A 13154-nucleotide genomic window follows, 5' to 3' on the forward strand; every position below is an offset into this window, starting at 1 on the left:
GTGACGAAGAGACCGATAGGGATTCTATCCGAAAGATAAATTGTGTCTTTATAACACAGGGGCAATTTTGCACATCAGGCTTGCTTATTTCCAAGAGAATGTGGCTCCTGTTGAGCGAGTCCCTTAGTGTCTTTGAATGTGCAGAGTGTGGTGAGAGGAGAACATGAATTTGTGGGGGTTGGGTTGTAGTTGTTGGTTGATGGCAGGGGCAGGGGCCCGGAGATGGACAGCTTTAATCAGATAAACTCCTCATGCAACAGCTGTCATCCAGCCCTCTCTGCCTCTCTCTCCCTCTCTCATTCTGTGGCTCACTTTCCTTTCTCTCCTCCTCACTACCCTGGATGAATACAAATTAGGGAACTGGTTGAATTTGAATTTCTGTATACTGGATACCTAATTGTGAGCAAATGAGACCAACCATCCATTGTTTTAATGATTCACTGAATGAGTGCATTGTGATTATTTAAAGGGACAATCAGCAGTTACTGCATCCATTTTTAGATGTATAAATGAATGGTGTGCAACCATAGATTCTTGTAGAATATAACGTAATTGCCTCATGAGCTGAGTTTAACTGTTGTACCCCATTAGAACCCAAAATATAAGTTTATTTTACTCCAATATTTGTAAACAAAGTAAATGTATATTAACACTATATAGCCTTAAAACATGGTTAAAACTATAATTGATATGGATGGCTCAGGAGATGAGGCAGTTGAGAGGAGGACGGCTCATAATGGCTGGGATGGAGTGAATGGAATGGTATCAAACTCATGGAAACCAGATGTTTGATACCATTCCATTCATTCCATTCTAGCTATTACAATGAGCCATCCTCCCCAATTTTGGTACCACAAGCTGCCTGTGATGGATGGTCAGTCCTTGCATCCACAGCTCTGTCTATGAATTTGAGAGTGGTTACATTTCTTCAGCCCCATCCCTCAGCTTTTTAAGGAAACAGGAGCGGGGAGAAAGCCTTGCTATTGTTTCTCCTGCTGACTGCTGCTTTAACTGCTTTTATTCATTTATTTCCTGATTCTGTTTTCTCAGACGTTTATGTAGGCATGCTATGTGTGTGCAATCTTAAGTCTACATTCAAACATTCACATGTTTACTAGCTGATCAGATCACATCACTGTTCAACTGATGTCAAAGGGGAAGAGGTACCAGCATGGATATTGACCCTCTCCCAGCACTTTAATTTAATCCAATATCCTCTTAACCATCCTCTTAGCCAGCCAAATGGTTGAGAAGCTCCTATATCAAAGTAACTGCACATCCAGCAATAATGATCTAGAGTCAGCATGAGGCCGGGGCTGGGAGGCCCCTTGCTGGGTTCAAGCCCTCCAGGACCCTAGTTTAGTAGCTCTGCTTATACGGATAATACACTTCTTTAGCTAATGCTGATGAAGTTTCATAAAGTCCTACTGATCTCTGCTGATAGTGATACCTACAATACCCAGTGATAGAGATCCAGCCATTCAGCTGCTGCTGCTGATGCAATTTGTATTGGTAGGGTTCCCATCTGAAATGGATCCAGATTCCAGTGCGACCTGGGCCTGCGGCCACCAGGAGCCAGTCTGATGCAACCCAGACCACAGTAGTGTGATAGGGATCCTCCATCCAGCCTAATCTCATCTGATATGAATCCAGCTTGGATAGATCCAGTCTGATAGCGCTGTGGCTCTGCTAGCTCTTAGACCTGGCAAATATTGCTCTAGAATCTCATGACCTCATCATGTAGCCTACTGATCTAGATCTCAATCTATATTTATTGCAGTGACTATGTGATTCAGTGTTTAGACATTGTATTTCGAGGGTTCACTTTTGTCTGTCATTGGTAATATGGCAATAGGGATTTATGTTCTGAATATTTCCTCATGGTAAAATATTTCATTCTAGCCATTTTTACATCTGTGTTCTATCTGAATGTTCACATTCTTCAGAACATTTCCATAATCAGTGCCATGGGAGTTTGATACGTTCTATGGGAATAGGCTTGGGGGGGGGTTGTGTTCGTGTAGTGAGAGAGCAATGGTAAAAGCATTGTTTAGGGAATACCAAGGTATGATATTTATATCTGTGCTGCATAATTTTTCATCATTCTCCTTTTTAAATGCCAACTTACTCTCTCTCCCGCTCTTCACCCCCACCTCTCTCTCTCTCTCCCTTTCTCTTTATTCAGTGATTTGGGTCACTGGCTGATAAGAGACAACACACAGCTGGCCTAAAAAACTACAAACACACACACAAATACACATGCACAATTTTTCTGACACGCATACAATATACTTAAGGCACACACTCACCCAGAGCATCCTTTAAAAAATGTTTTTACTGTTGTTTGCCCACGCTGAAAATGTACTTCTCTTTCTCTGTGTCACTTTCCCTTCATCCATCCACACAGTCTCTCTCATCACTTGTTTTATAAACAAAACTCTGTGACCTGAATAAAACTGTGTGTGTGTGTGTGGGTGGGTGGGTGGGTGGGCGGGTGGGCGTGTGTGTGCGTGTGTGTCAGTAAACCTCTCTCTTCATCATATCAAGAGATTTTAATTATATTTGCTTTAGATGTTTATATGACAGAGAACCCTTTCCAATTTGTTAAAATGTTTTACCTAGCCACATGGTTGTTTCAAAATGTGTTGATTTATAATGGAACCCAGAATGGTGGATTGATGTGTTGATTTATAATGGAACCCAGAATGGTGGATTGATGTGTTGATTTATAATGGAACCCAGAATGGTGGATTGATGTGTTGATTTATAATGGAACCCAGAATGGTGGATTGATGTGTTGATTTATAATGGAACCCGGGAATGGTGGATTGATGTGTTGTTTTATAATGGAACCCAGAATGGTGGATTGATGTGTTTGTGTATAGGATGGTAGAGCCAGTAATTTCATGATCAAATTGGCCAAGCTCTAGGCCCCTGTCTGAATCTAATAAACTAGCAGCCAGATAACGAACATATGTGGCCTTATCACATAGGGCTAATCTCCCCAAATAATTAATGACATCATCATCCTTTTGGTTGACAAGAAGGAAAACACACTTTAAACATGAGAGGAAAACAGGTTGCAATAGGACTCAAGGCCCGAACAATGAATAAATGAATGGTCTCTAATCAACGGTGAGATCAAGGAGAGCTAAGGGCCCTTTACCTTTCTTGGCTGTTTGGTATTCACGTCAGCGTAGCGTGCAGAGGCTTATTGCTGTATTATTCACGCGCAACCCATAGGCCCTATATAAGCTGTTGCACGATTCACACAATCACCCCACACGCGCCACGCAGCTGCTGCCATATGCCATCAGAGAGAGGAGGGATGTAGTGGGTCTTCCCGGATAGCGACCCTCTGTGTCGACCTGTCTAAGTGGCAGGACGGCCAGGGCCCTGGCCTTCTCCCTTTCCCATAAATGATCGATGTCGAAGACAACAGGCGATTGGTTGGCATTGGCAAATGACACGATTAGCCTATACGTCAATCTATGTGCGTTCCCTCACACCTCTCGTGAATATATACTGCCGCATAATTTCCAGTCGAGGCCAGATGTAAACCGTGCTGCCGCTCAGGATTTCAGGGAGGGTGAAAGGGTCTGGGGACTCTGTGGCACCGGGCTTGGTCAGACAAGGAGAGCGGGGCCGGGGGCATGCAATTAGGCTAAGGAGTATGTGACTGGCAGGCAAAATGAGTGAAGAACGCCTCCACAGTGCCCCTCCCTCCCTGCACACTCGACCCCTCGGCGGGGTATAATCCACCACAGGCTAAAAGTACTCCCACTTTCGCAGTTCCCATGGTAACTCACACCGTTGAAAGCAGGGTCTTGCATTGCGGCTCGCGGTAGATAGATAGGGGACTCCCAGTGAGGATGCGCTTATGGATCCATGGTTGCGTGGAGGGGAGCCACCCAGTTAAATTGGGACACAACAGTTTGTAAAGGGTGTCTATAAATTAGTGATGTACAGTTTGCGAACGATTCGTTCTTTTTTAATCTTTTCTGAGTGACTCGCTCGTTTGACCTGCTGGCTGGCCGCAAGGAATTCTACAGCAGGATTAATATGCTGCTCCGCGACTCTGGAGACGTTCTCCGACCAACAGCTGTCCTTCATAGGCCTATATGCGCGCATAAAAAAAGATCATGCTACAGGCAGCATAGAGAAGCAATATACATGTTTAGAACTGATAGGTTAATTGATCACCTGGTGCAAAAATGAATGCAATGAACTACATATTTATTATTTGGATGGTTCTCCCATTGATCATTGTAACGGCAGTCTACTTCGTCCTCCTCCTCAAACGAGGAGAGGCGAGAAGGATCAGAGGACCAATGTGCAGCGTGGTAATTAGACATAATGAATTTAATTAAACAAAAACAAGACACTATACAAACTGACAAAAACACTAACCGTCACAGTCCCGTGTAGCACCAACAGTGACACAGGAACAATCACCCACAAACAAACAGTGAAAACAGCCTACCTTAATATGGTTCTCAATCAGAGGAAACGTCAAACACCTGCCTCTAATTGAGAACCATATCAGGCAACACATTAACCCCAACATAGAAACACAACACATAGAATGCCCACCCCAACTCACGCCCTGACCAACTAAACACATACAAAACAACAGAAAACAGGTCAGGAACGTGACAATCATGTTCCCGCCTACAAATATCTGAGCATTTGCATTGACAAAGACTTAAAAAAAAAAAAAAATGTTCTGGGCCCATCAGACCCACAAAAGTAATAAAATAAGACAAAAATGTGATGGGATAGATGGGCGCACGAACAGGCTATGGACATTTCAGCACTACAGCACCATGGACTGTGCCCATGTCGACTATGCTGAAAGTAGCCTACATAACATTTTTTTAAATCTTTTTTTATTTAACCTTTATTTAACTAGGCAAGTCAGTTAAGAACAAATTCTTATTTACAATGGCGGCCCACTGGGGAACAGTGGTTTAACTACCTTGTTCAGGGGCAGAACTCTCAAAAAACGAAGCACTGTTGAACACTTTAAACAAAGAACTGTAAGTCTGAGCAGTCCACAACATGGATATCTTTCCGACGAGAAATGACTAGAAATGTTGGGTAATATTTAGTAACGCTGTGATCGACCTCATTACAGCGGACAGCGGCAGTCCAAATAGGCCTGCTGCATCACTCGGACCATTTGAGTCCACACAAGACCTGTTAAAACCTCTTGGCGCACAGATCCCTTTAACGGGATCATTTTCGTAAACAACCGCTGAATTGCAGAGCGCCAAATTCAAAAAGAATTACTAAAAATATTTATTTTTATGAAATCACAAGTGAAATATACCAAAACACAGCTTAGCTTGTTGTTAATCCACCTATCGTGTCAGATTTTGAAAATATGCTTTACAGCGAAAGCAATCCAAGCGTTTGTGAGTTTATCGATCACTAGACAAAACATTACGAACAGCTAGCAGCAATGTAGATTGGTCACGAAAGCCAGAAAAGCAATAAAATGAATCGCTTACCTTTGATGATCTTCGGATGTTTGCACTCACGAGACTCCCAGTTACACAATGAATGTTCCTTTTGTTCGATAAATAGTATTTTTATATCCAAAAACCTCCATTTGGTTGGTGCGTTATCTTCAGAAATCAACAGGCTCGAGCAGTCATTAAGGGCAGACGAACATTCCAAATAGTATCCGTAAAGTTAGTAGAAACATGTCGAACGTTTTTTACAATCAATCCTCAGGTTGTTTTTAACATAAATAATTGATAATATTTCAATCGGACGGTAAACTATTCAATAACAGAGATACAGAAAATGTCGAGCTACAACTTTTGCGCGTATTAACTAATGGAAGGACATCCGTCTATCCACTCGTATCCACGCGTATTGATAAATCTCGCTCATTTTTCAGAATAAAAGCTTGAAACTATGTCTAAAGACTGTTCACACCCTGTGGAAGCCATTGGAAAAGGAATCTGGTTGATATCCCTTTAAATGGAGGAAAGGCAGGCAATGGAACAGGGATTTTTCAAAATAAGAGACACTACCGTGTTGGATTTCCTCAGGTTTTCGCCTGCAAAATCAGTTCTGTTATACTCACAGACAATATTTTGACAGTTTTGGAAACTTTAGAGTGTTTTCTATCCTAATCTGTCAATTATATGCATATTCTAGCATCTGGGCCTGAGAAATAGGCAGCTTACATTGGTAACGTTATGTTTTCCAAACATAAAAATTTTGCCCCCTAGCTTCAAGAGGTTTTAAGTTAAAGGATAGCTCCTACTCAAAATACTTACCTCCTACTCAGAACATGGGTTGCGCGTGAATAAATGTATGAAATTACAAGAAAATAACACATGCTTTTATCCAGAGGCCAACCAATTACGTTAATGCAACATTGCTCTGGCCATGCAACATTTATTTGACGGTTAAGTGCACTAATGTATCAGCTAATTATATATGTATCTCGTTAATGCACGTATAGGTCTACGGGTACGCGTGCATTTTAAAATGTATAGTAGTGATGGGAAGTTCGGCTCTTTTCGACTCGTTCAATCAAAATAACGAATCTTTCTACTAGTTAAGTTCATTTGAGTCAGTAATTCCCAGAGCACGCAGGACCAACTACCGGCCAACGATTAACTGAAAACTCGAAAGAGTCATGATTCTACAAGCCTCTCGTTCACATGTTGTCACACCCTGGCCTCTGTTATATTGATTTTCTTTATTAGTTTAGTTAGGTCAGGGTGTGACATGGGATGTTTGTGTGTTTTGTCTAGTTTAGGGTGTTTGTATTGTATAGGGGGTTTTGTTGAGTGTATGGGGTTGGGTTTAGTATAGTTGTCTAGGCAAGTCTATGGTTGCCTGAATGGTTCTCAATCAGAGACAGCTGTCATTCATTGTCTCTGATTGGGAGCCATATTTAAGGCAGCCATAGACAGTAGGCTTTCGTGGGTAATTGTCTATGTTGAACGTTAGTAGCTTGTGTGTGCACTTTCGTTTATTAGCTTCACGGTCGTTTATTGTTTTGTTAGTTTTGTAAGAGTGTTTCGTTTCGTGTTACGTCTTCGTCTAATAAAAGGAAGATGTATTTCTCTCACGCTGCGCCTTGGTCCACTCATTATCCTCAAGACGATCGAGACAGAATTACCCACCAAACAAGGACCAAGCAGCGTGATTGAAGGCAGCAGCAGCAAACGCAGGATTACAGGAATTGGGAGGAAATTCTGGACAGCGGAGGACCCTGGGCACAACCGGGAGAATATCGCCGCCCCAAAGCTGAGCTGGAGGCAGCGAAAGCAGAGAGGCGCCGGTATGAGGAGCTAGCACGGCAGAGCGGCTGGCAACCCCAAAAATGTATTGGGGGGGGGGCTCTCGGGGGGTGTAGCTGGGTCAAGTAGGAGACTTGATCCAGCTCCTCGTGCTTACTGTGAGGAGCCGAAGATGGAACCAGAGCCAGTCGAGGTGGAATTGGAGGTGAGTAAGGGGAGTGAAGCTGAGACTGTGGATGAATTAATGGGGAAATTGGAGGAGAGCGAAATGAGGGAAGTGCTGTTGTGGAGCATAAAGCACCGCATCCTCTTGAAGGAGCGTGTGCGCGATTTGATGTCACCGGGAACAGCTCTCCATACTCGTCCTGAGGTGCGTGCTAGCCGTCTGGTTAAGACAGTGCCTACACCACGCACTAGGCCTAATGTGCATCTCCAGAGCTCTGTACGCACTGTTCCTTCTCCCCGCACTCGCCCTGAGGTGCGTGCCCTCAGTCCGGTACCACCAGTTCCAGCACCACGCACCAGGCCTATAGTGCGCTTCGAGAAACCAGTGTGCCCTGTTCCTGCTCCCCGCACTAGCCCTATGGTGCGTGTACTGTGCACCTCAGCAGGTCAGAGTCGGCCGTCTGCCCAACGGCGCCTGAACTGCCCGTCTGCCCAACGGCGCCTGAACTGCCCGTCTGCCCAACGGCGCATGAACTGCCCGTCTGCCCAACGGCGCCTGAACTGCCCGTCTGCCCAACGGCGCCTGAACTGACCGTCTGCCCAACGGCGCCTGAACTGCCCGTCTGCCCAACGGCGCCTGAACTGCCCGTCTGCCCAACGGCGTCTGAACTGCCCGTCTGCCCAACGCCGTCTGAACTGTCCGTCTGTCCTGAGCCTTCAAAGCCGCCCGTCTGTACTGAGCCTTCAAAGCCGCCCGTCTGTCCTGAGCCTTCAGAGCCGTCAGCCAGCCATGACCAGCCAGAGCCGTCAGCCAGCCATGACCAGCCAGAGCCGTCAGCCAGCCATGACCAGCCAGAGCCGTCAGCCAGCCATGAACAGCCAGAGCCGTCAGCCAGCCATGACCAGCCAGAGCCGTCAGCCAGCCATGACCAGCCAGAGCCGTCAGCCAGCCATGACCAGCCAGAGCCGTCAGCCAGCCATGACCAGCCAGAGCCGTCAGCCAGCCATGATCCGCCAGAGCCGTCAGCCAGCCATGACCAGCCAGAGCCGTCAGCCAGCCATGATCCGCCAGAGCCGTCAGCCAGCCAGGATCCGCCAGAGCCGTCAGCCAGCCAGGATCCGCCAGAGCCGTCAGCCAGCCAGGATCCGCCAGAGCCGCCAGCCAGCCAGGATCCGCCAGAGCCGCCAGCCAGCCAGGATCCGCCAGAGCCGCCAGCCAGCCAGGATCCGCCAGAGCCGCCAGCCAGCCAGGATCCGCCAGAGCCGCCAGCCAGCCAGGATCCGCCCCTCAGTCGGGAGCTGCCCCTCAGTCGGGAGCTGCCCCTCAGTCCGGAGCTGCCCCTCAGTCCGGAGCTGCCCCTCAGTCCGGAGCTGCCCCTCAGTCCGGAGCTGCCCCTCAGTCCGGAGCTGCCCCTCCGTCCAGTGGCGCCCTCTGGGATGGTATTCAGTCCGGTACTCGCCGTTCCAGAGGCGCCACCAAAGCGGTTAGTGACTATGGTGGAGGGGGGTCCACGTCCCGCACCCGAGCCGCCACCATAGGAAGGCCCACCCGGACCCTCCCCTTCTGTGTCAGGTTTTGCGGCCGGAGTCCGCACCTTTGGGGGGGGGGGGGTACTGTCACACCCTGGCCTCTGTTATATTGATTTTCTTTATTAGTTTAGTTAGGTCAGGGTGTGACATGGGATGTTTGTGTGTTTTGTCTAGTTTAGGGTGTTTGTATTGTATAGGGGGTTTTGTTGAGTGTATGGGGTTGGGTTTAGTATAGTTGTCTAGGCAAGTCTATGGTTGCCTGAATGGTTCTCAATCAGAGACAGCTGTCATTCATTGTCTCTGATTGGGAGCCATATTTAAGGCAGCCATAGACAGTAGGCTTTCGTGGGTAATTGTCTATGTTGAACGTTAGTAGCTTGTGTGTGCACTTTCGTTTATTAGCTTCACGGTCGTTTATTGTTTTGTTAGTTTTGTAAGAGTGTTTCGTTTCGTGTTACGTCTTCGTCTAATAAAAGGAAGATGTATTTCTCTCACGCTGCGCCTTGGTCCACTCATTATCCTCAAGACGATCGTGACACATGTCGTTCATCATTTATTTTTTAAACATTTTTTACATTTTTTAATATCACCTTTATTTAAACAGGGAGTCACCATTGAGACTATGGACGGCTAGAGTTTTACAGCACCCCGCTTTGGCGTCGCTTCACATTTCAAGAACTTTCCATTAATACAAAAGTGTGTTTATCCAGATACATTATTTATATTAAATCTAGGAATATCATGGAATGATATCCAGTTTTAATGTAACCTGGTAAATTGCATTTTCTTCCTCACACTATTTCACTATGATATCACAAGTGCCACTTTGGCTAGACTGCTTTGCGCGTGATAACATGTAGGCCTATCCGTCCTAATCACGGAGAGGGCGGCTCGCCAGCATAACCTACTTTTCACAGCAAATAATGTTGGTGTGCGAGCAAGGCGATCGAGCAATGATATCCAACAGGGCTGCCTGCCTAAACGGCCTGACCCTCGCCTCCTCGCGGCTACTGACTGACTGTTCTCAGCTCGGCTCGGATATCAGGAGAGAGCAAGTGCATAGAGCGCGGGGGTTGGCGTTTTTTTTTGCCCAATATTATTGTGGTTGGAGCATGAATATTTCAAAATGTGTGGATCCGCTCCAACCGTGGCAGCGGCGACAGGCAGCCAGACTGAGAGAAACACAGATTGGTTTTCCTAACATATCAATTTTGTGCCACAGCACATCCGACGATGCAAGCCAAGACTGCCAGACACGCCTTCCCTCCCTCAGCCATTTCCGAAATGTGGGGATTTCATTTATAGGCTGTATATTCACCAGCAGAATAAATTGTGTGATTAAATTGGGAATAAAAGTGATATTTTCATATAAACGACTTTTTATCCACTTTGCAAATACAAGGAAATATATTTGGTCATATCCATATAAATTCATGTTTAACTCAAATAATAAGTGAAGGGTGATGATTATATCGAAAGAAAAGCAATGAATAGGGGTTAGCTAGGCTACTGTAAATGACTCATTGATGTTTAGGCTGAGCATGACGTCATGGAGAGGCTCAACTCGGCCAGTTCATCTGGTACATAACATAGGCCTAACTGTCTTTATAATGTATTAGGTTACGAGTGACAGAACATGTGCAATAATAAACATAATTTGCAGTACTCTCTGTGTTATACTTTAATATTTAATAAAGCATAAATATTTCTAATTATCACCAAAATGGAATTTGTTTTCATATGCTACATGGCTATTAGGTTCTGATATAGGCTATAAGGCTGTAATGTAATTTATTGAGATGGGTTTATTAAAAGATGATTGTGAGATATAGAGTCGCCTTCCAGTTGTGGATATGGCGGCTACGGGTGTAACAGCCCTGCGCGTGGAATAAACCATTCTCTCCCATTTCTGTGAGTAGAGAGGGAGGCGGAGAGCAGCGAGGGGGAGGGGTGTTGAGAGGAGGAGAGTGTAACGCGAGGATGGTAGTACCACGGGGTCTGCTGAGAGCCATGTTGGATATGAATGAAAGGGAGAGATGCTGCACCCCTGACGCCGACAGCCCGAGTTCTACCGAACACAGCGAGTAAATGACAACTTCCCGGGCCCAAGGAGAGACGGGGGAGCGCGGGGGAAGGTGTCGAGCGGTGCCGCTGGAGCTGGCGACCTAGCCGGCGACGGAAGAGAGGAAGAGACGCACTCGAAGATAGAGAGCGAGGGAGAGAGAAAGAGAGAGGGGTGAGAGGGAGAAAGGGGGAGAGGAGAAAGGATCTTACCAGACTAATGGCTGCACTGCTACTGGGTTCCTGCCTGCTCTCGCCACTTCTTCTCCACCTGCTCCTCAGCCCTTTGTTAGCAGTTATCCCGGCGAAGGCAGCAGGGCCCTGCCGCTGGAGCCCGGGACCCTGCCCTGAGACACCTAGCCATCCCGGGGAAGCTGGGGTCTTGGCGAGCAACAGCGGCTCGGTGATTCGCCCCAGGTGGACGTTACAGCGGTTCCCATCTGGACCAGAATGCCCAGTGTGGAGTCTTTTTATATGGCACGGAGCGCACGGAGACCCTTTTGGACCCCTGTGCACGGAAGAAGGGGGGGCGACAGGGGCGTGGAATGGAGACATGCTTCCCGACCCTGCAGGTATGAGCAGGAGCAGCAGTGGGGAGAGGGGCGTTGTTTCACCTGTTTTCTCTTCCCCTGTTCAAAATGGCAAAATGTGGTTTGTACAAAGGACTAGAGTGTGCGCGCGGTTACCATCCTGTCTGCTGCTCTCCAAACCCGACACCAGGAGAGTCTTTGTGCGCGGCCACCACCGGGGACCTGATAGCGAGGCGTTCGAGATAGCTAGGGAAGTGAGAGGGGCTTCTGAAAGGTGTAGAAGGCCTCTCCACCAGCCACTTTCTCCAACACAGCACATATATATAGCTAAGCAACCACCTGGACAGGTGGGTGTGGGCCAGAGGATGGACGGAGAGAAGGCACAAGTCAACAATCACGTAAACGCAAATGATCCGGATGATGATTTTGCCTCTGTTTATCTAACAGCCAAGCCTAAAGTACGGGCTGCTCCTCCACAGAAATTATCAGTGGTGGCAGGCCGAGAACAGACCTCTCAATCCCGTGTAGAGAGCAAGGGGTTACCCTGGGCGTCTCTCCCCGTAACGAGGTGTTGTGGTTTGCAGCAGATGGATGTGGGGGGAGGACCTTCAGCCAGCGTTATTAGACCTAGGGGGAGCATAGCAGGGAGTAATGTCAACATCCAATTTCCCTCCACCACAAATATTACGGATAGTCTCTGTTTTCTATCTAACGGTAGGCATACCGCTAATGAAAACATACATTCACTTAGCTCTACAAACTCGTTTTCCTTATTCCATGACGACATACAGGCAGCAGAATTGTCTGTTCGAGCCACTAATCCTAACCCTCAGTCTGAGCCAGCTCACAATGAGTCAGCTCTCGTCACGCCTGTAATGTCTTCCATCACCGCTTACACTATATCATTCACGGCACACGCCCGTGCAATTAAGTCTGGTGTTACTCACAGGGATATCGTTACCACAACCCCTTTATCATTCTCCATCGAGCTCAACCTGACTAAACGGGATGATGACTCAGACTCACATTCCCGGCCACGAGCTAGCCCCCACCCCACTACCCGTTCTCAGCACATGAGTTCAGCACCACAGGCACTGTGGACAGCTCCCATGAAAACCTTTACACAGGATTCCCAAAGTAAACACGCAGATTTGGCTCACCACTTTCAGACAATCTTTTTCGGGAGTGTTCACAACGTCAATAGCAATAACAACATCAGAAATGACAACCAGAACCACAACAACAATAGCAACGAGGAGAACAAAGAGGAGAATGTTCTAACGAATGACGAAAGTAACGATGCCGATAGTAGACAGGTGTCGGGGGATCTGAGTGGACCGTGCTCACAGACACAGCAGGGGTCGTTCCCGGAAGAGTGCCTCCACGCTGCGTGTGCTGTCGACAGCTTAACCACTGTACAGGGGGGCACGCGCACGCAATTAAAATCCAGTAAACTGGTGCCATTACAACAAGAAGGTGTCAGTCTGCGAGAGAGGCATATGGGGGTCGAGGTTGAAGAGGGGTCTGGGGAAGGAGAATTACAGGTGGGGGAGGGACAGGCCAGAGAGCCGTGGAGAGAGGAAGTGGAGGAGTGGGAGTC

General features: G+C 47.1%; 1 protein-coding gene across 1 annotated transcript in view; it reads left to right on the forward strand.

Moving 5' to 3' along the window:
* Positions 1–7440: 7440 nt before the first annotated feature.
* celsr3 (cadherin, EGF LAG seven-pass G-type receptor 3) overlaps positions 7441–13154 on the forward strand; it is a 53963-nt gene continuing 48249 nt past the window's right edge. Inside the window, exons 1-2 of the mRNA XM_039011517.1 lie at positions 7441–7473; positions 12724–12969. Coding sequence (XP_038867445.1) covers positions 7441–7473; positions 12724–12969 — 279 coding nt within the window. The remainder of the gene's footprint in view (positions 7474–12723; positions 12970–13154) is intronic.

This window comes from Salvelinus namaycush, chromosome 16 (genome assembly GCF_016432855.1).
Source record: "Salvelinus namaycush isolate Seneca chromosome 16, SaNama_1.0, whole genome shotgun sequence".
NCBI classification, from domain to species: Eukaryota; Metazoa; Chordata; class Actinopteri; order Salmoniformes; family Salmonidae; genus Salvelinus; species Salvelinus namaycush.